Source organism: Salvelinus fontinalis, chromosome 32 (genome assembly GCF_029448725.1).
Source record: "Salvelinus fontinalis isolate EN_2023a chromosome 32, ASM2944872v1, whole genome shotgun sequence".
Taxonomy (NCBI): domain Eukaryota; kingdom Metazoa; phylum Chordata; class Actinopteri; order Salmoniformes; family Salmonidae; genus Salvelinus; species Salvelinus fontinalis.
The window spans coordinates 33,290,756-33,316,924 of NC_074696.1; the positions used below are offsets into that span (position 1 = coordinate 33,290,756).

The 26,169-nt window shown below is 43.4% G+C and overlaps 1 protein-coding gene across 3 annotated transcripts in view; it reads left to right on the forward strand.

Moving 5' to 3' along the window:
* The window catches only part of LOC129831112 (transcriptional repressor p66-beta-like), a 44,971-nt gene that overhangs the window by 8,898 nt on the left and 9,904 nt on the right, over window positions 1-26,169 (forward strand). Inside the window, exons 1-6 of one of the 3 annotated variants that reach the window (XM_055894170.1) lie at window positions 18,861-20,483; window positions 23,148-23,541; window positions 23,866-23,995; window positions 24,195-24,326; window positions 24,982-25,110; window positions 25,718-25,885. In XM_055894170.1, coding sequence (XP_055750145.1) covers window positions 20,333-20,483; window positions 23,148-23,541; window positions 23,866-23,995; window positions 24,195-24,326; window positions 24,982-25,110; window positions 25,718-25,885 — 1,104 coding nt within the window. In that variant the 5' untranslated portion in view covers window positions 18,861-20,332. Of the gene's footprint in view, window positions 1-18,860; window positions 20,484-23,147; window positions 23,542-23,865; window positions 23,996-24,194; window positions 24,327-24,981; window positions 25,111-25,717; window positions 25,886-26,169 lie in introns of those variants that run through there. The other 2 variants (XM_055894171.1, XM_055894172.1) reach the window with 2 other exon arrangements.

The window sequence follows — 26,169 nt, forward strand, 5'->3', positions numbered from 1 at the left end:
CCAGACAGAAGTCACTTCTCAGTAAAAGGCACATGACAGCCCACTTGGAGTTTCCTAAAGGCAACTAAAGGACTGTCAGACCATGAGAAACAAGATTCTCTGGTCTGATGAAACCAAGATTAAAATCTTTGGCCTGAATGCCAAGTGTCACGTCTGTAGGAAACCTGGCACCATCTTTACGGTGAAGCATGGTGGTGGCAGCAGCAGCAGCATGCTGTGGGGATGTTTTTCAGCGGCAGGGACTGGGAGACTAGTCAGGATCGAGGCAAAGGTGAACAGAGCAAAGTACAGAGAGATCCTTGATGAAAACCTGTGCCCCAGTTTGAGGTCTTGAGCGCTCTGGAGAAGATTCAACTTCCAACAGGACAACGACCCTAAGCACACAGCCAAGACAACTCAGGAGTGGCTTCGGGACAAGTCTCAATGTCCTTGAGTGGCCCAGCCAGAGCCCGGACTTGAACCTGATCGAACATCTCGGGAGAGACTGAAAATAGCTTTGCAGCAACACTCCCCATTCAACCTGACAGAGCTTGAGAGGATTTGCAGAGAATGGGAGAAACTCCCCAAAATAAAGATGTACCAAGCTTGTAGCGTCATACCCAAGACGACTCCAGGCTGTAATCGCTGTCAAAGGTGCTTCAGCAAAGTACTGAGGAAAGGGTCTGAATACTTATGTAAATTTAATATTTCAGTTTTTTAAATTCTTTATAAACTAGCAAAAAAACAATTTTTGCATTGTCAATATGGGGTGTGTGTAGATTGATGAGGGGGAAAAAACAATTGAATCAATTTTAGAATAAGGCTGTAACTTAACAAAATATGGAAGTCAAGGAGTCTGAATATTTTCCGAATGCACTATGTGTTTGATTCCAGCAGCACTAGCCCACCTGATTCAACTAGTCAATTCAGCCGTTGATTCATTGAATCAGGTTTGCTGATGAGCGGTGGAATGGAACAAATATGTGCAATGGTTGGGGGTTCCTGAGGACCAGGTCTGGAAACACTGTCTTCATGTGACTATGTCCTTCACCTGTGCTACTCACTAATGCTAACGATAATACAGGGCTATATCCTCGTTGTCTTTAACCACAGCCCTCTCCCTCTCTCATATGAGCATGTTTATGCACTGAAACAGATTGCTATTCTGCCCCTTGAGATATTTCCTCATCATTGTCCTTTATGGCAGCATCAGCCGACCATGATGAGAACTACAGTTTGCCTTCTGCGATAGGGCACCTTTGTGTGGTGGTGGCCAGACCTCAAATATATTTTGTTTGTACAGTTAGTGGCGTCAGCCCACAGAAGGCATCGGAAACGAGCAAGATGTTTTCAGACGCTCCGTCTTTGTATCTCCCTTCTCTCTTCCTGTAACCTATTTTCACCTGGCCCTGTATAGTGGGATCTTGTGTTGTCCTTTTGTGTATGTGTGTGAGGAGGAGGAACATCCTCCTCAGTGAATTTATCTTCTCTAGGGTACGTGAGACGGTAGCGTCCCACCTCTTCAACAGCCAGTGAAACTGCAGGGCACCAAATTCAAATACAGAAATACTCATTATAAAAATTCAGAAAACAAAACATATTTTACATAGGTTTAAAGATGAACTTCTTGTGAATCCAACCACGGTGTCAGATTTAAAAAATGCTTTTCCTGCAAAAGCATACCTTACGATTATTTGAGAACATAGCCCACTAGACAAATCATTACAAACAGTAGCCAGCCAAGTAGAAGAGTTACACATATCAGAAATAGAGATAAAATCTATCTCTTACCTTTGATGATCTTCATATGTTTGCACTCAGCAGACATTCATTTACTCAATAAATGTTTCTTTTGTTCGATAAAGTCTCTTTATATCCAAAAACCTCTGTTTTGTTCGCACGTTTTCTTCAGTAATCCACAGGCTCAAACGCAGTCAAAACAGGCAGACAAAAAATCTGACTAAAACAATCGCTAATATTTCAACCGGACAATAACGTCGTCAATATAAAAGGTAAACAAGAAAGGTACTCTCTCAGTCGCGCGCATGAAAAAACTCTATGACACTTTAGGGTCCACTCATTCCGACTGGTCTTACTTCCTCATTTTTCAGAATACAAGCCTGAAACAATTTCTAAAGACTGTTGACATCTAGTGGAAGGCATAGGAACTGCAATTTGAGTCCTAAATCAATGGATACTGTAATGGCATTGAATAGAAAACTACAAAACCAAAAAAAAACTACTTCCTGAATGGATTTTTCTCAGGTTCTCACCTGCCAAATCAGTTCTGTTATACTCACAGACATTATTTTAACAGTTTTGGAAAATTTAGAGTTTTCTATCCAAATCTACGAGTTATATGCATATCATATCTTCTGGGCCCGAGTAGCAGGCAGTTTAATTTGGGCATGCTTTTCATCCAAAATTCCGACTGCTGCCCCCTACCCTAGAGAAGTTCATACAAATTTAAATTGTAAAACATTTAAAGTTCTAATTTTTAGATCACTATACTAAATATAATTACTTGTCACCAAATAATTGATTAAAACACATTTTGCAATGAAGTTCTACAGTAGCCTCAACAGCACTCTGTAGGGTAGCACTATGGTGTAGCCGGAGGACAGCAAACTTCCCTCCTCTAAGTACATTGACTTCAACACAAAACCTAGGAGGCTTATGGTTCTCATCCCCTTCCATAGACTTGCACAGTAATTATGACAACTTCCAGAGGACGTCCTCCAGCCTATTAGAGCTCTTGCAGCATGAACTGACATGTTGTCCACCCGATCAGAGAATTAATCTAGTACTGAAAGCATAGATACAGCTAGCTAGCACTGCAGTGTATAAATTGTGGTGAGGTAGTTGACTCAGAGAAAGACAATAGGTGAACAGTTTTGAACAAAATATTTTTTTCCAAAATAAAGGAGAGGCTAGAGATTCTTATTTTTTTGCTTATTTTTTACACTCTGTTTTACTTACTTAGCTAGCAAATGCAGCTAGCTAGTTTAGCACACTGAAACACCCTATTCAAACAGAGGGATGCTATGTTAGCTAGCTCGCTATGACTTTCCAACACAACACTGGAACTCTCCCAAGTCACGGTAAGCTTTTGGTATTACTAAATTATTGCCACCGGGGCCTCCGGTGTAATGGCTTACTGTACACTGTAACTTTACTGCAGGATTGTAAAGGGTTTACTAACACGTTAGTTCTTTTACGTTACTTTAGCTAATATGGTGGAAACGATGTAGGCTGTGTGTAGCGGTTTGACTTGGAAAGGTTTTTTCGTCTGGTCACATACAGCTGATGTGTTGTGCATTGAAGTCCTCAAGCGAAGGGAACATTTGAGAGGAGAGATGTGAGACGGAATACAATGTGGCTGCTATGAAAGTGAACTGTATGATCAGGGGTGTATTCTTTCCGCCAATTCTGTTGAAAATGTTTCTTAAATGGAAGCCAATGGCACAAAATGGGGATAAATATACCTGAATTTGTCCAATATAAACTCTTGTTTACAACTAATGATTACACCCTATATCTGCTAGATGCAGGCAAGAGAGTGTAAGGCATTATTGAATGTCACTGTCTGTCCAGTTCCCTACTCGGTGTGCGTGGCCCGTCACCGACACTCATTTAATGTGAACGGATTAGAGACGCAATCTCAGGGCTACCGATCCCGTCTTTGAGCAGTCCCAGACATCCCAATATTTTCAAACATGTTTGATTTTATCAGAACAAAATCTGCAATGCTCTTGTAGTAGTGTGAGATGTGCAACGACACGTTTTGAGAATGGCGATCAGCAATAGCCAATGAGAGCTCGTCAAAGAAGCCCGTGAGAGGTTGTTTCGCGTCACCCATAATTTGTAGACTCTCGAGCAGGAGCCATGACTATTACTATGTGTCTATACTTGCCTTTAACCAAAGTGTCTAATCAATCTAATCACATCATTGTTTTTTCGCAAGAACGCATGGTGGTATGGAGAATCTTCATGACCAAGTGAAGAATCTTGTAGTGTGTGACAACCCGTCTGTGCCAGATCGTTGAGCGTGCGCACCACTACGTTGGCAAGACAAAAACATACAGGAAATACGGTCACTTAATGTGAGAGGCTCGGCGACGTAAGGATTTTGAACGTTGTGTAGTGTGCGCCCGGCATAAGAGTATCAGTTATGTGATTCAAGGGGTTAGGGCTCACAGGGTTTAATGTAGAAAACCTGCTTGTATGTCTGTTTGGGTAAGATGTGTTTCTTATGCCTTTTGTGTGCATCTATAGGCATGTGTTGATGTCTTCACTGAAGACATCGATACCCTCACTGCCCCATTTTACAAATCTAACTGCTACCTCTGTCTATCAAGATGGCCTATGTTCCAGCATTTTTTCCTATTGAATTTTTTGTTTAAACAACGTATGCCCCACCCTGTGGTCTGAAGTTCCACAATGATCCCTTTTTGTCAAGATGCCAGGTTTAGAACCAGCGTCTTGCAAGAAGTAGCTTTTCCTCTTTCTGCCCTGAAAGCACAGGGGCTTCATTGCCCCCACCCCCCACACTCCTCTCTCCCCCCAACCTCACTCGGAATCTTTCTCTCTCCCTGTCTTCGTGTGACGTCCTGACCACTAACGGCTACATATTAAGAGATAATTCCATACCCTGAGGTTACAAACCGGCTTAGACTGGCTCGCTCGCATTTTGACTGCGCTGAGTACTCTGGGTAATAAAAAAATAAAAGTGAACAGAATTGTAACTCTGCTTTTTAAAGGAACAGGACACTAATTTATGCAAACAGTGACAAAGTTTGGGTGTTGTGTCTGAGAAACACACAGCCACATCCAGAAATACATATGGTGGATTTAGTAGGCTACAGAGGTTCAACGCAGTTTGGTAATCGTGGGGGTAACCACACATTCTCAATGAACGAAACTCTATTCATTAGAGGAGACTTGCTTTCATGCTGAACCAATGTCTTGGGATGGGTTCTGACTCTGCCCTTTGTTCTACCCTTGCCTCTCCAATTCCTCCATGAAGAGGCGGAGTACCTCGAATAGCAGTGTCACTAGTCAATGTTATGCAGTTACATTACTGTAACGTAGGTCAGTGAGAATCCGGTGTCAGTGAAAATCATAATTAGTTCATCTGTATGCTGCCTAATGTATACTCCACAGTACTGTTTGTCAGCATGCATGTAGGCATGTAGGTCCACTTAAAGTGAAAGGGTTCCATGGTTGACATATGCACACCAAAATCAGCATCTATGAAAGCACAACGTCATGTCCATATGACCCGCACTCCGAAATGGAACCTATTGGTCTGAATACAGTGTCTTCAGAAAGTATTCACACCCCTTGAATTGTTCCACATTGTTGTGTTACAGTCTGAATTTTCAAAGGCATTAAATATATATATTTTTGTCATTGGCCTAAATACAATACCCTCATAATGTCAAAGTGAAGTTATGTTTTTTTTTAAATGTTTACAAATGTATAATAAATGTAACGCTAAAAGGTATTGAGTCTAGGCATTCAACCCCTTTTGTTATGGCAGCCTAAATAAGTTCAGGAGTAAACATAAGTTGCATGGACTCTGTGTGCAATAATAATGTTTAACCATATTTTTGAATGACTAACTCATCTCTGTACCCCACATATGCAATTATCTCTAAGGTCCCTCAGTCGAGCAGTACATTTCAACCACAAAGACCCAGGAAAGTTTTCTTATTTTTACTTAACCTTTTTATTTAACTAGGCAAGTCAGTTAAGAACAAATTCTTATTTACAGTGACGGCCTACCAAAAGGCCTCCTGCAGGGATTAAAAATACAAAAAATAATCAAATATAAATATAGGACAAAACACATCACGACAAGAGACAAAAGAACACTACATAAAGAGAGACCTAAGACGACAACACAGCATGGCAGCAACACATGACTACCCATCATGGTAGCAACATGACAACAACATGGTAGCAACACAACATGGTCCAAACATTATTGGGCACAGACAGCAGCACAAAGGGCAAGGTAGAGACAACAATACATCACTTAAAGCAGCCACAACTGTCAGAAAGAGTGTCCATGATTGAGTCTTTGAATGAAGAGATTGAGATAAAGCTGTCCAGTTTGAGTGTTGTTGCAGCTTGTTCCAGTCGCTAGCTGCAGCGAACTGAAAAGACAAGCAACCCAGGGATGTGTGTGCTTTGGGGACCTTTAACAGAATGTGACTGGTAGAACGGGTGTTGTATGTGGAGGATGAGGACTGCAGTAGATATCTCAGATGGGGTCGCCCCCATCCCAGAGTTTTATAAATAAGCATCAACCAGTGGGTCTTGCGACGGGTATACAGAGATGACCAGTTTACAGAGGAGTATAGAGTGCAGTGATGTGTCCTATAAGGAGCATTGGTTGCAAATCTGATGGCCGAATGGTAAAGAACATCTAGCCGCTCGAGAGCACCCTTACCTGCCGATCTATAAACGATGTCTCCGTAATCTAGCATAGGTAGGATGATCATCTGGGTTAGGGTTAGTTTGGCAGCTGGGGTGAAAGGAGCGGTTACGATAAATCTAGACTTGGTTTCCTTTAACTTTAGCCTGCAGCTTTGATATATGCTGAAAGAAGGACAATGTACCGTCTAGCCATACTCCCAAGTACTTGTATGAGGTGACTACCTCAAGCTCTAAACCCTCAGAGGTAGTAATCACACCTGTGGGGAGAGGGGCATGTTTCTTACCAAACCACATAACCTTGTTCAGAACATCTCCAAAACAAAGGTAAAGGGTAGAGAGAGCTTATTGGACACTAAGAAAGCTTTGTAGTAGAGCATTTAACACATTCTGGGGAGGGGCCAACTGAGTATAAGACTGTATCATCTGCATATAAATGGATGTGAGAGCTTCCTACTGCCTAAGCTATGTTGTTGATGTAAATTGAGAGGAGAGTGGGGCCTAGGATTGAGCCTTGGGGTACTCCCATGGTGACAGGCAGTGTCCGAGACAGCATATTTTCTGACTATATACACTGCACTCTTTGAGATAGGTTGTTAGCAAACCAGGCCAACGACCCCTCGGAGACACCAATCCTCCTTAGCCGGCCCACAAGAATGGAATGGTCTACCATATCAAAAGCTTTTGCCAAGTCAATAAAAAATAGCAGCACAACATTGCTTAGAATCAAGGGCAATGGTGACATCATTTAGGACCTTTTAATGTTTCAGTGACACATCCATAACCTGAGCGGAAACCAGATTGCATACCAGAGAGATTACTATAGACGTCAATAATCAACTGACTGGATTTCTTGATAAGTTAAACAGGGCAAAATAGAAATGGGCTGTCACGTTCCTGACCTATTTCTGTTAGTTTGTTATATGTGTTAGTTGGTCAGGACGTGAGGTTGGGTGGGCATTCTATGTTTTCTGTTTCTATGTTGGTTTATGGGTTGCCTGGTATGGCTCTTAATTAGAGGCAGGTGTTTGGCGTTCCTCTAATTAAGAGTCATATTTAGGTAGGTGTTTTCACAGTGTTCGTTGTGGGTGATTGTCTCTTGTGTCTGTGTCTGTACACCACGCGGGACTGTTTCGGTTTGTTTGTTCATCGTTCATTTGTGTAGCCTATTTTCTCTATTCGTGCGTTCTTCATGTTTTATGTAAGTTCGTCGTCTAGGTCTGTCTACACCGTTTATTTGTTTTGTTAGTGTATTAGTCGAGTTCGTGTTTTTTCTTTAATAAATCATGTCTACAAACTCCGCTGCGCCTTGGTTCAATCCATGTTCCTCCTCTTCTGATGAAGAGGAAGAGGAAAGCCGTTACATGGGCATACAACAGTTAGGATCAGCTTGATCTCCCCCTTTAGATAAAGGACAAACTATGGCTGCCTTCCAAGCACTGAGAACCTCCACAGAAAGGAGAGACAGGCTTGGCAATGATAGGGGCAGCAATCTTAACAATACCACTGAAAATATCAAAAAAGAAGGTCCAAGTGTTTTCGACAGAGGGGATCAAGCTGATTCTATACCATTTTACAGAGGCCAGTTCATGAAGGAAGGCTTGCTCATTAAATGTTTTTAGCAATCGTCTATGACAAATCAGGACAGGACGTTTCACTGAGCAGCCATTACAAACACAGGCTGTAAAACAGTCATCACTAAGGTCATTACAGAAAACACCAGACTGATACCTATCAGGATTATTTGTGAGGATAACATCAAGAAGAGTAGCCTTTCCTGGGTGTTTGGGGTCATACCTTGTGGGATTGGTAATAATCTGAGGACGATTTAGGGAGTCCCATTGCTTTAGGACTTGGTCAGGTGGTTTTAAGCAATGCATTGCAAAGAAGTGCACTTATTAGTAGATGAGTAAATGTATAAAAAACAGACATTGAATATCATGGAGCATGGTGAAGTTATTAATTACACTTTGGATGGTGTATCATTACACCCAGTCACTACAAAGATACAGGCGTCCTTCCTAACCAATGCCAGAGAGGAAGGAAACTGCTCAGGGATTTCATTAGGAGGCCAATAGTGACTTTAAAACCATTACAGAGTTTAATGGCTGTGATAACTGAAGATGGATCAACAACATTGTAGTTACTCCACAATACTAACCTAATTGACAGAGTGAAAAGAAGGAAACCTGTACAGAATACAAATATTACAAAACATGTACCTGTTTGCAACAAGGCACTAAAGTAATCCTGCAAAAAATGTGGTAAAGCAATTCACTTTGTCCTGAATACAATGTGTTATGTTTGGGGCAAATCAAATACAACAAATTACGGAGTACCACTCTCCTATATTTTCAAGCATATTGGTGGATGCATCATGTTATGGGTATGCTTGTAATCGTTAAGGACTGGGGTTTTTGAGTTTTTCAGGATAAAAAATAAACGGAATGGAGCTAAGCACAGGCAAAATCCTAGAGGAAAGCCTGGCTCAGTCTGCTTTCCACCAGACACTGGGAGATGAATTTACCTTTTCAGCAAGATGATAACCTAAAACACAAGGCCAAACCTATACTGGAGTTCCTTACCAAGAAGACAGTGAATGTTCCTGAGTGGCCGAGATGCAGTTTTGAATTAAATCTACTTGAAAATCTATGGCGAGACCTGAAATGGTTGTCTAGCAATGATCAACAACCAATTTGTCAGAGCTTGACATTTTTTTTTAAAGAATAATGGGCAAATGTTGCACAATCCAAGTGTGGAAAGCTTTGAGACTTACCCAGAAAGACTCACGACTATAATCACTGCCAAAGATGCTTCTACAAAGTATTGACTAGGGTGTAAATACTTTTGTAAATTAGATATTTCTGTATTTTATTTTCAATAAATTTGTAACAATTTCTACAAACATGTTTTCACTTTCTCATTATGGGGTATTATGTGTAGATGGGTGAGGGGAGAAAATCTATTTCATCTATTTTGAATTGAGGCTGTAACACAACAAAATGTGGAAGCATTCATACCCCTTGACTTATTTCTGAAGGCACTGTAGACTGGAAAACAGCGTGATATTTCAGTGGAGACCGCTATGCAGTTGTTTTTTAAAATTATTCTTCAAAAAACTAATTTGACATTAGATAATTTTAGATAAAATGTATTAACACTTTTAAAATTGTCAGTTTAATATTCACTCCTTAGTACCCAATCAATTGTTCCTGGTTTTCCTGGAAGGGCTGAATAAAATATATGTTCCATTGAAATGAATGGAGTGATTTCCCATTCAGGTTCAATGTAGAGAAGTTACTGGAGCTGAAGGTAGTGTAACCAATGTCATCACGATCCCAGTATATACCAAACATTTGTCCAATATGTTGGTTGTATTGTGGAATATGGTGTTTAGGGTAACACTATGAATATCCCACACCTGTCTTTGAGACGACACATTTAGTAATGGGCATTCTTCCCATCTGATCTTTGTAGCCATGGATTGTCATTTATGCTTTTCCCAAATTGAATAAGGGAAACTAGCCTATTTAATAGGGCCTCAGATGAGCTAGTGTATGCTCATCTTATGTAAGGGAAAAAAGCACATTTTTTGGTGTTCTTTCAATAGGCGTACAGATTGTCTGTATTTTGGCCTGACCAGCATTGCCTTCTTTATAACGTGTGCTCCAGCAGTGGATAACTGGTTCTGTGGGAACAATGACCCATTGAGTTCTGGACCCATTTGTTCTCTGCTAGGTAACCTAAACTCATTGGGTCCTGGACCCATTTAGTCTGTGATTGGTAACCATGACCCATTGGGTTCTCATCTGTTACCGTCCGTATAGTAGTCTCCAAAAACCCAGACTGTGAGGCAGACTTATTTGAAGGAAATCCTGTGTTGTGTTCATTTGGCACCAACTGGAAGAAAACAGACTTGACTGAAAGGAGGGACTACATGGACGTTTTTGTTTTAAGTTGCAAAAATATTTCAAACGTATATTTTAAAACTGATGAATACAGCACAGCCATGGTTGAGGAGTCATTCCTCTTCCAGATAATGTTGCTGCTGCTTACCATGGATGGTCCCTCAAGGCCACTGTCGAGCTCCGCCATGTCAGTCAGCTACCTCGGTGCTCACGTTTGTGCGTTTGGCTCTTTGTCTCCCAACTTCACACCCCACACACTTCCTCCCCTTTGCCCCCTGCCGCTGCCCAGCTCCACCTCCCCACCCTCTTCACCACCACTACCACCCTCCTCCTCCCTAGCCACCCCTCCCTCTCTCCCTCCCTCGGGCGACAGTATAACAGGAATTGATTAGTGGCATGGCTTGAAAATAGAAGGGGGTCGGTTGTCGTGGCAACGACCACAATGAGCGGTTGTCTTGTTTAATGAAGACCAGAGGTGTGTTTAAGTGTTGTGCCTGAGCAGGGGTGGTGTGAACGGGAGGTGTGTATCGATGCGGCAGGCGAGACGCGTACATTTGGTGTTGAGTATCTTTGATGTTTGGTGTTCTGTAGATGGCTTGTGTTTTATGTTGGTGTGCAGGTGTGCACATATGTGTTTGTAGCTAATTCCGTGTGTGTGTGTGTGTGTGTGTGTGTGTGTGTGTGTTTATATTTATTTGGAAGCCCTCCTCCCCATGCCATTTTTATGTGGATGATGTTGCGTCTGAGATGTGACTGATTTTCTCTGTCAGTCTAGCTCTTGATAGGCTTAATCAACCTGAGGGTATATAAACAAGAACCACCAATATGAAATATCCTCCCAGAGCGCTAAGAACCTTGGCGTGATCCTGGACAACACCCTGTCGTTCTCCACCAACATCAAGGCGGTGGCCCGTTCCTGTAGGTTCATGCTCTACAACATCCGCAGAGTACGACCCTGCCTCACACAGGAAGCGGCGCAGGTCCTAATCCAGGCACTTGTCATCTCCCGTCTGGATTACTGCAACTCGCTGTTGGCTGGGCTCCCTGCCTGTGCCATTAAACCCCTACAACTCATCCAGAACGCCGCAGCCCGTCTGGTGTTCAACCTTCCCAAGTTCTCTCACGTCACCCCGCTCCTCCGCTCTCTCCACTGGCTTCCAGTTGAAGCTCGCATCCGCTACAAGACCATGGTGCTTGCCTACGGAGCTGTGAGGGGAACGGCACCTCAGTACCTTCAGGCTCTGATCAGGCCCTACACCCAAACAAGGGCACTGCGTTCATCCACCTCTGGCCTGCTCGCCTCCCTACCACTGAGGAAGTACAGTTCCCGCTCAGCCCAGTCAAAACTGTTCGCTGCTCTGGCACCCCAATGGTGGAACAAACTCCCTCACGACGCCAGGACAGCGGAGTCAATCACCACCTTCCGGAGACACCTGAAACCCCACCTCTTCAAGGAATACCTAGGATAAAGCAATCCTTCTGCCCCCCCCCCCCCTTAAAATGATCTAGATGCACTATTGTAAAGTGGCTGTTCCACTGGATGTCATAAGGTGAATGCACCAATTTGTAAGTCGCTCTGGATAAGAGCGTCTGCTAAATGACTTAAATGTAAATGTAAATGTAAATACGATGCTGTAAGTCTGTCAACGTCTCACAGTTGCAGTGCTTACTATTGACTTCAATCCCACATCTTGTTATCCATAACTCCTGAGCAGTTCAAGCCAACCAATTACAACTCTGTGGCCATGGGCGCCATCCGCCTAATTGGCCTCATTAGTGTCAGAAACTAACCATATGCAAATTCTGGTCATATTCCCAGCAGCCCCCAGATCTGAGTAATATACGGCAGGGCTGCCAGTGTGTGGGTTGATCAGGATGTAGGTCCAATTAATACATTAACCAATGAGCTTAACCGCTGCGCTCCTGCCCAGACCTTCCATTGGCTTTCCAAAATTGCTGTGCAGTGTTTTTTTTCTTCCTGTTCCCAGACATATCTTTATCAGCACAACAATTGTGATACGGTTGGCCTCAAATTCCCTTTCAACAACAAACATTGTCGTAGAATACCAATAAGTATTTTAGTAGTTTGTTAGCAGTTTGTTGATTTCATGGCAACTAAATCACCTAATAATGTGACACAACTAGCTACCAGTGATGAAAACCTGCATTGGACTTAAATGGGCTCATGTCACTGCTCTGTCCTAGGCTGTATTACCATTCTTTATCTAAATGTATGCTAAAAGAGCATAATAAATGTGATCTATGGACTGCCACTTATTGTCCAACTAATGTGACCTTTACCTGTGATCTGTATGTACCATACCCACAGCACTGACAGTTCTTCCAGAAAATATGTATTTTAAATGTGTAGATTTTATTGTGTTGATGGATTGTATTATTTATTTGTAAATGGTTTCAAATAAGTCAGCATTAGCTGCTATTGATACCATGTAATGTCGCCTTATTGAAATTGTAGCTTGTAGCTCAGAATCAATTTATCCACTACCATCACCAGTGTTGTTTTTCGATTAGCGCAAAAAGCCAAGCTAACAGTATACCTCCCAGCAACTCTTAAAGCTGATCGGTGCATTGTTCAAAGTCCCTGCCTTGCCTTAGTGTTCCAGTGAATTTGTTAATAATCATTTTGAACAGATTTGGTGACTGATAAAATGGGGTTGTCTACATCTCATCTACATTTGCTTGAAGTATGGGATTTAGACTGTATGCTTCCACCACTGTTTTTCTGCTTACAACATTTGTAGATCCAGTAGTGTTTTTGCATCAAGAGATTCATTCCAATCAGAAGACCAATGCCAATCATAGTATTGATTTCTATCAACTAGATTACCATTTTGTTTTATAAACTCATCAATCAATGTTGATTTTTGGGTCACTAATCCTGGAAACCAATACAAGGTTAGATAATTACTAACAAGGAATGGGTTTCGGGCTCTTGTAGGAAAGCTCTGTAGAAACCAAGCTTTGGCCTCAAATGAAGCACTGGAACTCTACATCTCTGGCATTTTGGCGCGGCAAACCATAAGCTCAAGTTCCCCAATAATGCATTCCCCTTAACTATAAGCACTATAAAAGCAAAAAGGATGGGTGGATCATCTGCAAATGCTATTAAACCGAAGAGATTTTATTGAGTGAAATGGAGGGAAAGGCAGAAATAGGACTTCTGCAACCCCAGCATTTCTGACCCTTTATGGTGTTTTGTCACCTGCGATAGTCTCCTGTGGAGTTACAAGGCACAGGAATGGCTGCAGTATGAGATCATGAAGCCAGTGTCAGCTGGTGAAGTAATATTTCTGCTTTATGTGCCCTTGGGGATGTCGCACTCTCATCTAGTGCGTTGTCGCCTGTGAAAGCGAGTTCACTGTGTCTCGGCTCTGCTTTGCGGAACCCCATAGGACTGCTATCCTAATCACAAAGGATTGGCTGTTTGTCGTGCTGACCTTCAACCCCGAGCAGGGCAGCTAAACCACTTTAAATCTGGACTTTGTCTCCATTGTGCAGAAATGCAGGTCTGCCGCCGATTTTTGAAAATCATAAATATCCCTCAGAAGTTCGGAGCATACAGCTACACTAATGAAAATAGGCCCTTATCGGATCCCTTGATACTAGGGTCGTAAACAGCCTGTGGAATTCAGAGGAACTCAAAATCTGAGGATGCGTGAGGGATACTTGTGGGTCACGGCCAATTTTTTAAAAACACCAGTCACGTGTAGGAAGCATTTTTCAGCAACGGAAATCTGTCAAGTGATATGACCTACACATGATGTCAGGTGTCATTATTCCAATAGCATTATTGCAATGTTCAGCTGGTTAGTAAATGTTCTCCAGTTTGAGAAAGCTTCATTGGATGTCTTTCAGAAAACCATGAATCACAATGGAAAGCCAGTATTTCTACGTTCCTTGTTATTCCTCATACAGTTTTATATTTATCTGTGGCACAAGCACAGCAACCTGTGTCTATGGTTACCCTGCTTTGGAACTGGGAATGTGAAACTGGAGATTGGTCAGCCATCAATAGCCATGGTCACTGAGCTCAAATGAAAGATTTCTGCCCTATAGCACTTCTCTTTTCACTTCACAGCAGTGCTGAGTGATTAGTGCTATTTGAAGTCAGTTCGGTTTCCATTCGATTATTAAAAAAGAATCCCGGTTTTCACTTTTGATTATTTGGGTTGAATGCTGTAACACAGAATAAAACACTACAATCATGCACATGTATTAATTGACTGCCCATTGCTGCTTATCACTTATTAACCATTTATTCACATTGCTTTAATGAAATATTTCAGTTGTTGTGTTTGTTCGTTTTATTTGATGACTTATCTGATTCTAAGTCATCATCATCTCTATAGAGCTGCTGCCTATGCTGTCTGACAAAATCACTATTTTGTAGTTCTTCGAAGTACAGTGCCTTCGGAAAGTACTCAGACCCCTTCACTTTTTCCCAATTTTGTTACGTTACAGCCTTTATTCTAAAATACATTCAGTTGTTTTTCCTTTCCTCCAAAGTGAGCTCAGGTGCATCCTGTGTCCACTGAGCATCCCTGAGATGTTTCTACAACTTGATTGGAGTCCACCAGTGGTAAATTCAATAGATTTTAACATGATTTGGAAAGGCACACACCTGTCTATATAAGATCCCACAGTTTACAGTGCAAAACCAAGCCATGAGGTCGAAGAAATTGTCAGTAGAGCCCCGAGACAGGATTGTGTCGAGGCACAGATCTGGGGAAGTGTACCAAAACAATTATGCAGCATTGGAAGGTCTCCAAGAACACAGTGGTCTCTATCATTCTCAAATGGAAGAAGTTTGGAACCAACTAGACTCTTCTTAAAGCTGGCCGCCCGGCCAAACTGAGCAATCGGGGGAGAAGGGCCTTGGTCAGGAAGGTGACCAAGAACTCGATGGTCACTTTGGGTGAGCTCCAGAGTTCCTCTGGAGATGTGAGAACCTTCTAGAGAAGGACAACCATCTCTGCAGCACTCCACCAATCAGGCATTTAGGGTAGAGTGGCCAGATGGAAGCCACTCCTCAGTAAATGGCACATGACAGCCCGCTTGGAGTTTGCCAAAAGGCACCTAAAGAACTCCCAGACCATGAGAAACAAGATTCTCTGGTCTGATGAAATCAAGATGTGACACTTGGTATTCAGGCCAAAGAGTTCCATCTGAAGGAAACCTGGCACCATCCCTACAGTGAAGCATGGTGGTGGCAGCATCATACTGTGAGAATGTTCTTCAGCGGCAGGGACTGGGAGACTAGTCAGGATTGAGGGAATAATGAACGGAGCAAAGTACAGAGAGATCCTTGATGAAAACCTGCTCCAGAGCGCTCAGGACCTCAGACTGGGGCGAAGGTTCAACTTCCAACAGGACAACGACCCTAAGCACACAGCCAAGACATAGCCACTCCTGCGTTGGGACAAGTCTCGGAATGTCCTTGAGTGGCCCAGCCAGAGCCCAGACTTGAACCCGATCTAACATCTCTGGAGACACCTGAAAATAGCTGTGCAGCAACGCTCCCCATCCAACCTGACAGAGCTTGAGAGGATCTGCAAAGAAGAATGGGAGAAACTCCCCAAATACAAGCATGTGCCAAGCATGTAGCGTCATACCCAAGAAGACTCTAGGATGTAATCGCTGCGAAAAGTGCTTCAACAAAGTACTGAGTAAAGGATCTGAATATTTGTGTTAATGTGATATTTCCTATAATAAAAAAAATGACCAATAATCTGTTTTTCTTTGTCATTATGGGGTAATGTGTGTAGATTGAAGAGAGAAGAAAACAATTCAATCAATTTGAGAATAAGGCTGTAATTTAATGAAATGTGGAAAAAGTCAAGGGGTCTGAATACTTTCATGAATGCTGTATACCAACTATCAATCACTTAGATCATGCGAAGCAACAGCTGCTCTCTTTTTCCCCTCACAATTTCACATTCTTCTGTTTCTTCAGTAGCAGGCATAAAAGAAACACAGACTAGACAAATAGATGCACAATGGATTATGTAATTGTAGTTAATTACCACGTTTTGTGCGCTAAACTATGTAGAATATTGGCCACATCTCCCTACTACATTGCACAGTTCAGGCTGGATCTAATGTATCAACAAAAAATAACAATGTGCGCATTGAACTCTCATAAAATAAACAAACAAAATGGAGTTCAAATAATTTAACCAATTTAGGTCAAGTTAATTTGATAAAAATAACCGAAATGTTTGTTAATCGCTCAGCATTACTTCACAGACCATTATCTTAAATAAATAGGCACCTATTCCTCAGCCGCATGAACTTAGTCTTTGGAGAAATGCCATGAAACGCTGTAATACAACTTTGATTTGAAGTCTGTGAATTATGCAAGCTAGTTAAAAAATGAGACTCCTCTAATTTCAGCAAATGTACATAGTAGTGGCTCCAAACAACATAAAAGGCCAAGTGGGTGTAGCAGGACTGGATCATGCGTTTCCAGAAAGATCCCCGAGCCCAGCAGCCACCCGCATCCCCAGACACTTGCAATGCTCACCCTGTCTGACCCAGTGACAAGGCTTTAATAACTCCTAACTGGGTCACAGCCCACAGCCTTGTGATTCCATACCACAAATTCCATACATTACTTAAAGGCGTAACCGTACGTAACTTTTATAAGGCCATGAGGATAACTGTTATGATACTGATAATGACAAATATATGCATTTCACAAGGGTAAGTGTCTACTTGGGTTATGGCGACGGCGGACATTTTGTATGCCCGTAACGCTCGCTTGGCATCCGATGCGGTGAAGAGGAAAATGATTAATTGAGCCAATTGAGCTGGTGGGTGATCAGACGAGCTGGATGGGTAGAGCCAGAGATGTTGGGAGTTTTGCCAGGATCACAGGATGGAGATGAGGGGGCGGGGTGGTGATGGCAAACACCCCCCCCTGCGCCTCTGCGATAAGCGCCCCCACCATCAGACGAATCGAATTGTAACAAAAAATGAAATTAGAAAAAAAGGAAGATCTCAGTCTTGTGTGAAGTTGAGTCAGAAGGAGGTGAAGAATTTCCCTGTCTTCTCCCTCAGTCTCTCTCTTTCTCTCTCGCCCTGGGTAAAAGATGCGGTGCCACCAGCGTGTTGGGGACGGTGAGGTGCAGGAGTTGCATCAGCCAAATTAATTGTCATGATGCAGATCATGCGTGAAATGAGCTGCAGATTCCACTGTGTGGTTGCAAATGGTCTTATTACTATTGTACCCCACCATCTGGCATTTGTCCTGTTTGGTCAACTCTCCAAACCAGTTATGCCAAGCAGCATAGGAAGACCAATTGTGCAGACGTATTGACGTTAAGGTGTCTGGAGGTGGTGGATTTTTGGGGTCCCCCCCCCACAAAAAAACGAGGTGGACATTTTGGCGTGTGTGTGTGTGATCTGATCGACAGGCAGCAGTGGCGTGCGCATTAAGAAAATGGTGTGTGTCGGTGGGGGGATGGGCGGTGGGGGGAATTAAGGGTTGGCATCATGTCAGGGTAGCGTGTCAGAGGGCTCATCTTTTTTCTGCTCAATCTTCCTCTATCCGCCTATCCACCCCCTACCTCTCTTCCCCACACACACACACACTTTTAGATAAGGGTAGTGTAATGAAAATGCATTCCTAAAAAAGCCAGTTGTGTGGGTCAGTACCTTCAGTACCTTCGAGGGGCCCCCAGAAAGTAAGCGTGTGTGTTTATTTTTACAACTACGGGGAGAAAAACTTTTTTGGGGGGAGGGGTGCAGGAGAAGGGAGGGGTCGCTTATGCACACTTCTTTGTGGTGTTGCACAGCTGTAGTAGAATACCGAAGAGGAGGGGGAGGGTGGATAGGGGGGTTACTAAAGATTGCCTTATGTTGGCATGGCCTGTTAATTCCCTGTGTGCTGACTTTTTGGGGTAGGAGGCCCCTCTTTCCCTCCGTCTCCTCACTGTCACTGTGTTCCGACTATGCTACTTGTGACAATCACAGTCCGTGTGTGTGTGCATTGCTGTGGAATCCCTCTGGATCAATGGCGACGTGAGGTGAGGAACTCTGTACAGAGAGAAGGGTGGGGGTTAAAGGAAAAATTGCGATTTGGGGTAAAGGGGGGATGATGTTGTTCTTTTCTCAAATTGTCTCCTCCCTCTCTCGCTTTCCCTCTCGCACCGTCTCTTTCTTTCTTTTCGATTCCCTTAGCTGCTGCTGCATTGGCTGGCAAAGTGCCCAAAGCTGTGAGTCTGTCATGGAGTGCGCGTGTGCAGGAGGGAGGGGGGAGCTGGGGGGGGGAGGGAGGCGTGGCAGAGGGGGAGCGCAGGGGTGTTCGTTTTAGGCAGAAGGATAAGGGGGAGAGGGTTGTTGGGTAGAAAGAGTCTGGTTTGTGTAGCAGCTGACTGAAACAGTCATTATATTATGTAAAGGCAGACGGGGCACTGGGGGGGAGCAAGACTGACGTGCACCACACTAGCCCTCTGATTGGCTCGGGCCAGTGCCATTGTTGGCCATGCACGTGCTTGTGCTTTCTTTTTTCCCTTCTTCTTCCTCTGTCTCTTATTAGAGGTGGGTGGCTTGGCATGGAGGTTGCAAGGGTGTTTATTTATTTTTTTACGCGAAATGGAGACTGTGATTCGCATCATGCCTTTGAGGCATCCAAAATGAAACGAGGCGAATGTGCACTTGCTTTTCCCCGACACTCCCTGAGTCCCTATTATTGAGGAGGGGATAGTAGGTTATCATTAAAGATCCCACTTTTTTTTAAGGAACGGCTTCAGATCTGGAGATGACAATATTGAGATGTAACAGAATGACAGGCTGAATGGATTTAATGGTGCCAGACAGAAGAATAAGATAATGCTATAGATGAGGGGGAATGATAGAACGACACCACAAGGAATAATCCGCTATCAGGGAAGTGATAAAGTGATTAAAAGGGGCCAATTAAATCTCTATTTGAATTCCAATTGAGGAGGCTCTCGCTACATGACATTTTTGTAGAGTTAGATGTTGGGCCCTTAGGATTAATTAGTGATGGTTCCTGTACAATGCTGCAAGTGAACTACTATTGCTGATGGCTCAGTCTTACAAAGGTCAGTTCAAAGCAGGTGTTTGCGTACTGTGGCCCTTTGAGGGACAAATAAATCTTAACGCGATTCAGTGTTGAAGTTGAGAACATTTTGGACTCTTAACTTGTAGAAAAGAGTCTCTGCGCTCTTCGAACAATGCACATTTCAGTAATTTAATGTGCCAAGCTTTTGGTCTTACAAAGACCTTTGTCCGAGTATCTGATTGTCTCTAATAGTTTAAAACAGAACGGGACTGTTTTGAGAAGCCAGATAAAGACTTTCCCTTGAGACGCTTGACCTCTACATTGCCCTTCACTTGGCGAGTGTGGTCTGAGAGTTTTGTGTTCAGGAGCTCAGATCCAGATCCTTTTTGTAACACAGTTCGATGTCTGACTCCATGTTTGTAGGTAAACGTCATTTGGAAACAGCCCCATGCATAGATGAGACACTCATCTATGCTTTGGAAGGTTATTTGTGATTAAGTTGTTCTATTTTGGCAGTTGGGATCCATTTGTCTTTGAGACCATTAATATTTGGACATTACTAGTGGTGGAGTCTTTCTTCGGTTTCAAGTTTTGTGAGACTCATTTGAACCCGGATTGAAACCTTGGTGCTAAAGCAATAGGCTATAAACCGAATACTTCACAAGAAAGTAGACCGTTGGAATGCATTCCGAGGACCAAGGATTCATTGGAACACAGTCACCAGTCTTTGGAAGTCTGCTCGCTGTTGACTTTCGGTCAGAGGTCCTTTGGTGTATCTGGAGACTGTGTTTTTCTTACCGTACCTCGTCAAACGCCTCCATCTCTGTGAGGTCAGATGCGAATCAGACCCCATCAGTCAACATGGCTGAACACAGAGCAGTTAGTCTAGCAGCTTCCGTGCCTGTCACCAAGGGGAATAAGGTCAGAGCGTCAGTGGTAACACTGTACCATAATAATGCTACTGTATAACTTACAGGCCCTGACGCTTCCCCTGTGGAAAGGTATTATTTTTCATTTACATAACAGAACTGGAAGGGTAACAGTTACGACACACATGGACTCCTGTTGTGATGGGGAAGCGTCATATGACGGAGCACCTGCATTGTGTGAGTACAGACGAAGCATCATCCATGGTGCTACTACTACAGCACTGTTTGCCTGTTGGTGCAGTGCACTCATATATGCATCACTGAAGGCCTCCCCGGTTATTAAGAATGAGCTTGGCTAACCGCGCACATTGTCTGAATACGAATCTAGATAGTTTCTTAATTGGGATGGTTTTTCATCAGATGCTGTCTATCTGCAATGGAAATCCATACAGATATGCGGCCATGGAAAACCTAGATTTTTGTTGTTGTAGAAAATCCGGGAAATACCTGAAGATTATAACATAGCCAGCCATACATCTATAGATTTAAATGTACTCAGCAGGTTGTCACCGACATCTTGTGTTTATACTAGCCTTTGATGTGCAGGTGTTTTATTTTATGTATGTCTTTTGCTGCTTTTTAGCGTTTTATCGAATGTTGTATTTTGACTACAATCTTGTGTTTTGTCTACTTGTGGATAGGTTTTAGGAAATTAATTTCTGAATTGTGTGCTTATTGTTCTTTTTACCTCAGAAAGTCCTCTCTATGCAGAGCAAGATTTCTAGGAACCAATGCAGACGTCAGAGCACTCACTGTGCAGTGCAACACCTGATAGTAATGCACTTAATCTCAGGCTTGCTATCTATGCTGACTGGAATACAAATGTATTGGGCAGATAGGGAGTTGCCAGCAGACAAAAGCCGACGCACACTGTCTAGTGCATCTGTCCTCGGGCCATCCATAGCCCACCCAAGCGAGCTTAACCTAGTGTGACTAGCACGCACACACATGATCATTTAGATCACTTGTACGTGACATGGTCAAACCCGAGCAGACTCTGTATGTATGGACACAATTCAACTCTGGGGCACTTGAACGCGTATGACCTCATGCTTTTATGTTCTCCACCCACATTGAACATCCACTATCTAGTATGATCTGGATTGAAACTGGCCTCTGAGAAATGTTTCTTCCTATGTGGATATTATAGGACATTTCTTTGGAATCTAGATTTTACAGCTGTACTGTAACTGTGCAGACCGAGGGCTCCTTTCGCGTGATTTATAAAGATGAATGTGCAAAACGTAAAATCTGATATTGTTGCCTTATTCAGTGAACGTGCAATTACTGTGTCTGTGTTTTGAGGCTTTTTGCACTTCCAGCTTGCATTCCTGACGCAGGCTTTTGATTGGACCAAATGCTCAGTCAGCCTACTTATAGCAACCAGTCACATGACAAAGCCGTGTTTGTGAGAGGTCATTGGTTGCCACCCAACCAAAGTCTTCCTCACTGGTGTGATCCACATAGTAGGGAAAGGGGGATACCTAGTCAGTTGTACAACTGAATGCCTAGAACTGAAATGTGTCTTCCGCATTTATCCCAACCCCTCTGAATCAGAGAGGTGCGGTGGGGCTACCTTAATCGACATCCACGTCTTCGGCGCCCGGGGAACAGCAAGTTAACTGCCTTGTTCAGGGACAGAATGACAGATTTTTACCATGTCAGCTCGTAAATTCGATCCATCAACCTTTCTGTTACTGGCCCAAACCCCATGCAATGGAATTCATCAAGCATCCCCTAAAGCAGGGTTCCCCAACTAGCAGCACGTGGGCTGAATTTGGCTCATGGGTGATTTTATTTGGGCCCCCAAGTTTTCTTAGCAAAAACATTTTATTTGTTATTGTTGGACCTAAAAGACTCTTAAAAACACCAGTAAATCTGCTCCATGTGATTTTAATTTTAGGAATCTGCCACGAAGTATTCCCACGCATAATAAAGAGAGATGTGATTGTATACAAATCTAAGCAAGGTTGGAAATTATGTTTTAGTCAAATTCTATCTGTTTGGCTTCTCGCGGCCAATTTTCAGTCTACAAATTATTTGTAATTATTTTCTGACCCCCTGACCATCCCCTCAATAAAGAATCAGCCCGTTGATGATCCCTGCCCTAAAGAGATGTCTTGAACAACAATTGTAGGTAACTTTTTAAAATGCCAGATCAATGTTTAACACACTTTCGTTGTGTTTGTGTGTTCCTTCTCATGCATTCATTTGGTGAATAGGAACTTGTTTTAATATGACGACATGAATAACCGTCATCCACTTATTAACATAATTGTCACAGGTCAATGCACCTGGATGTCATCTCGTGATGTTGTGAAATAAGAATACCCCCATTCACTCAAGGTGAAAGAGTTCTCTTTCAGACTCACAGATTCACCGACGAGGATGAGAACTCTGTAGGCTTTCAGATATATAAAAATGTTTAAAATCCCTCCGTTGAAAGACTCAAACATGTTGACTTCAAGGGGTGAATATTAGTGCTATCAAGCGGTGAATATGACTGGTATCATCTAAATGTAATGCTTGTGTAATTAGTTAATTCGATGCTGTCAGGGAGTTGCCTGATTTGAGTAGTTAGTCAGTGGGCGGTCAGGAAATTAGCAATCCCACACTCTCAATTTTACACGCACGCACGCACACGGAAAGAACAACTAAGCCTCTATTTTCACTATAAAATACATAGCTGCAGGATGAGACTGTTCGTTTTGATGTGTTATCTTCACATAGGCTCACTCTCAACCATGGTTCATAAGTATCTGTGAAATGCTTTAAAAAATCTGGTTGAATTGATTTAAATTGCATTGAATTGAACATCACGTTCCTCCCTCCCTTCCTTAGTTTCCAGGATGGAGCGGATGTCTGAGGAGGCTCTGAGGCTGAACCTGCTCAAGCGGGGCCTAGAGACGTCCGAGGAGCGTGAAGAAGCCCTGGCCAAGCGCCTCAAGATGGAGGGCCACGAGGCTATGGAGCGCCTCAAGATGCTGGCCTTGCTCAAGCGCAAGGACCTGGCCGCGTTGGAAGGGGCGGCGGCGGTGGCTGCCGGGTCCCTGGACGGCAGCAAAGGGGGGCCGGGAGGGAGCCACCACCACCACCACCACCAGAGTATGCTGGCAGGCGCGGCGGCGGCCTATGAGGAGAAGATGAACGGGAGGCTGGGGGGCCACGGAGGCCCCAGTAAGAATGGCAAGGAGAACATGGTGGATGAACCAGTGGACTTCAGCGCCAGAAGAGGGTAAGAATCATGATTAAAATGGATGTAGGACAGGTAATTCGTGGGCAATTGCGGATTGAAGTTAGTTGTTCAGAAGATGTGGACTTAGGAAGTGTATTTAGTTGGCATGTAAGGCCGATTAAAAAATATATATATGTTTTTAATTAAATAAAAAAAGAACATATACAATGTATATTGTTGCAACCTGTTTATTGTGGTGTTACTCGGTGTAGGTCTATGTAGTGGAGGCAATGGAGTGTAGCTCCATGTAGTGCTAAACAGAGTACACCATTCATCCTCTGTTAGTCATCATTCGTCACTGATCCCGCTCTCTCCCACCTCCAGTGACTTGGACCGTGAGCGACACACTCCGTCCCCGGACGTGATCATCCTGTCAGACAACGAGGCATCCAGTCCCAGAGGAACGCCCCATCCCGGAGAGAGGCTGCACCAGGCCAACCTGGAGATCTTCAAGGTACGTTGTCACCACTTAGCCTTTGTGGTCTAGCGGTTAGAGCCGCAGACCCCGGCACTCAAGTAGACCAGAGTCTGTGTGGGTTCAAATCTGACCCACTGCCCTTCATACTCACACTCCTCCAACCTTTCCTGTCAGTCCTGTCAGCCCTTCACTGTCCTATCCATAAACGTGTGAGTGTGTAACGTATGTGTTCTAGGGGAAGAATGGCGACGAGCGACAGAAGATGATCAAGGCTCTGAGGGAAGAGCTGCGTCTGGAGGAGGCCCGTCTGGTGCTGCTCAAGAAGCTTCGGCAGAGCCAGATCCAGAAGGAGAACGTTGTGCAGAAGGTCAGTATCAGCGTTGACACCAATTCCATATTTCATTTTCAATTCAGAAAGTAGGTTGAAATATCGTTATAGAAAATGTCAAATGAGACCCAGCACCCGAGTATGTGACAATATACTGGTGTTTGAATTCCTTAGCCAACTACCTCACTTTACATTGGATAATCAACAGGTAACAAAAATCAAAAAGGGCATCAAATATTTTAAAGGCTACTGTATCTCACAAAATACAGGCTAATGCCACTCTTGGTTGAATGTATAGCCACCTAAACAGCCTGATACTAGTACAGCCTCTACTCATGATGTGAATGGCCCCACAGGTAGCAGTGTTACCTAAGGCCCCTATTTGAGGTAGTAGTGAAACTCTGCTGACACACAGACTAAACATCTCAATGTCAGAGCAGGAGTAAACATAGAATAGATCTGTTATAGGGTATCAGTGACGTTATTGTGTGCGGTTTGTGTCTCTGTTTGAAAGAGAGTGTGTGTGTGACCTTGTGTGTGGGTCACATTCTTCTGCCAGACCTGACCTTAATATTTATATGTTGTATCATAACTTGTAATATATTGCAGCAATTTATTTATCATCTTTATAATGTTCTCTATTGTATTTTATTGTTTTTATTTAATTCAAACTATTCTATTCCAACCAATCCAGGTACCTGTGGTACAGAATAGCCCCTCTTCGGTGCAGCCGTCCCCCATCCACAGTTCACAGGGCATGGGAAAGCTGCCGGTGCGCCCTGGCATGCACACCCCGGAGCCCCAGAACCTCCGCACTGCACAGGTGTGTGTGTCTTTGTTTATTGCAGTGGTTTTGGCAGTGGCCTGACTGGAACACAACCTGCACCCCTGGTCTGAGTCAAACCTGCTATCCACAGCTCCAAAAGCATTATTGCTCCTTCAGTTGGAACGTCTTGTAATGCATTACACACCAACGCTGGTTGATATATATTTGTAAGGTTGATATCTTACATATATGGAAGACAGTGCTTTGAGCCATGATCCCTTGAATTGTACTGGGTTGGTCAGGTCAGCTGTTTATGTAAGCAGTTTACATTGACTGTCTAAACTGTGAAGATAAGGCCACGTAAGTATCTATTGCCCTCTAGTGACAACAAACGGTACAACATATACCCATTACATTCGTGGCTGACTGGCTCCCTGTATTTCAATGGCACACTCAGTGTAGCAAGTGTGGATTCCTGGTCAATTCATGTGTGGAATTAATTCAAATGTAACCACATTTTAATTGTTACCCTCTCATGGTTCTCCACATTTTTTAACCTTCTTCTCTCTATCACTTTCTCACCTTTTTCTGTCCCTCTTCATCCATCCCTGCTGGACATCCCTTCTCTTGATTTCCTCTAACCTTTCCTCTCCTCCCTCCTCAGGGTCACACAGTCATCAGGTCGGGGGCCAACGCCTCCCTGCCCCCGATGATGATGTCACAGAGGGTCATCGCCCTCAACCCGTCCCATCTGCAGGGCCAGAGAATGCCCTCCAAGTCTGGTATGAGCCGCTCCAGCACGGGCAGCATGAGCAACGTCAGCTACCAGCAGGTATGGTGCCACAACCCTCTGCTCGCCACGTTTCAGCGAACTCCGGTTGCATTCTGACTCTCTACCCTTCACCCATGAGTATCCACTCAGTCACTCCCCCTCCTAAATTTAAAAGCATTGGATCAGTGCAAGCATGGCTGGAGGAAGTTTCCACCATATTCCTTATACCACTACATTCATTGAGCATGTGTAAAAGTCATAAAGACCACACAGAGGACCATTCTGTGTGAATAATAGCAATTACTTCAACTTGTCTTTTTCTGTTGTGTGTTGAACGCACCACA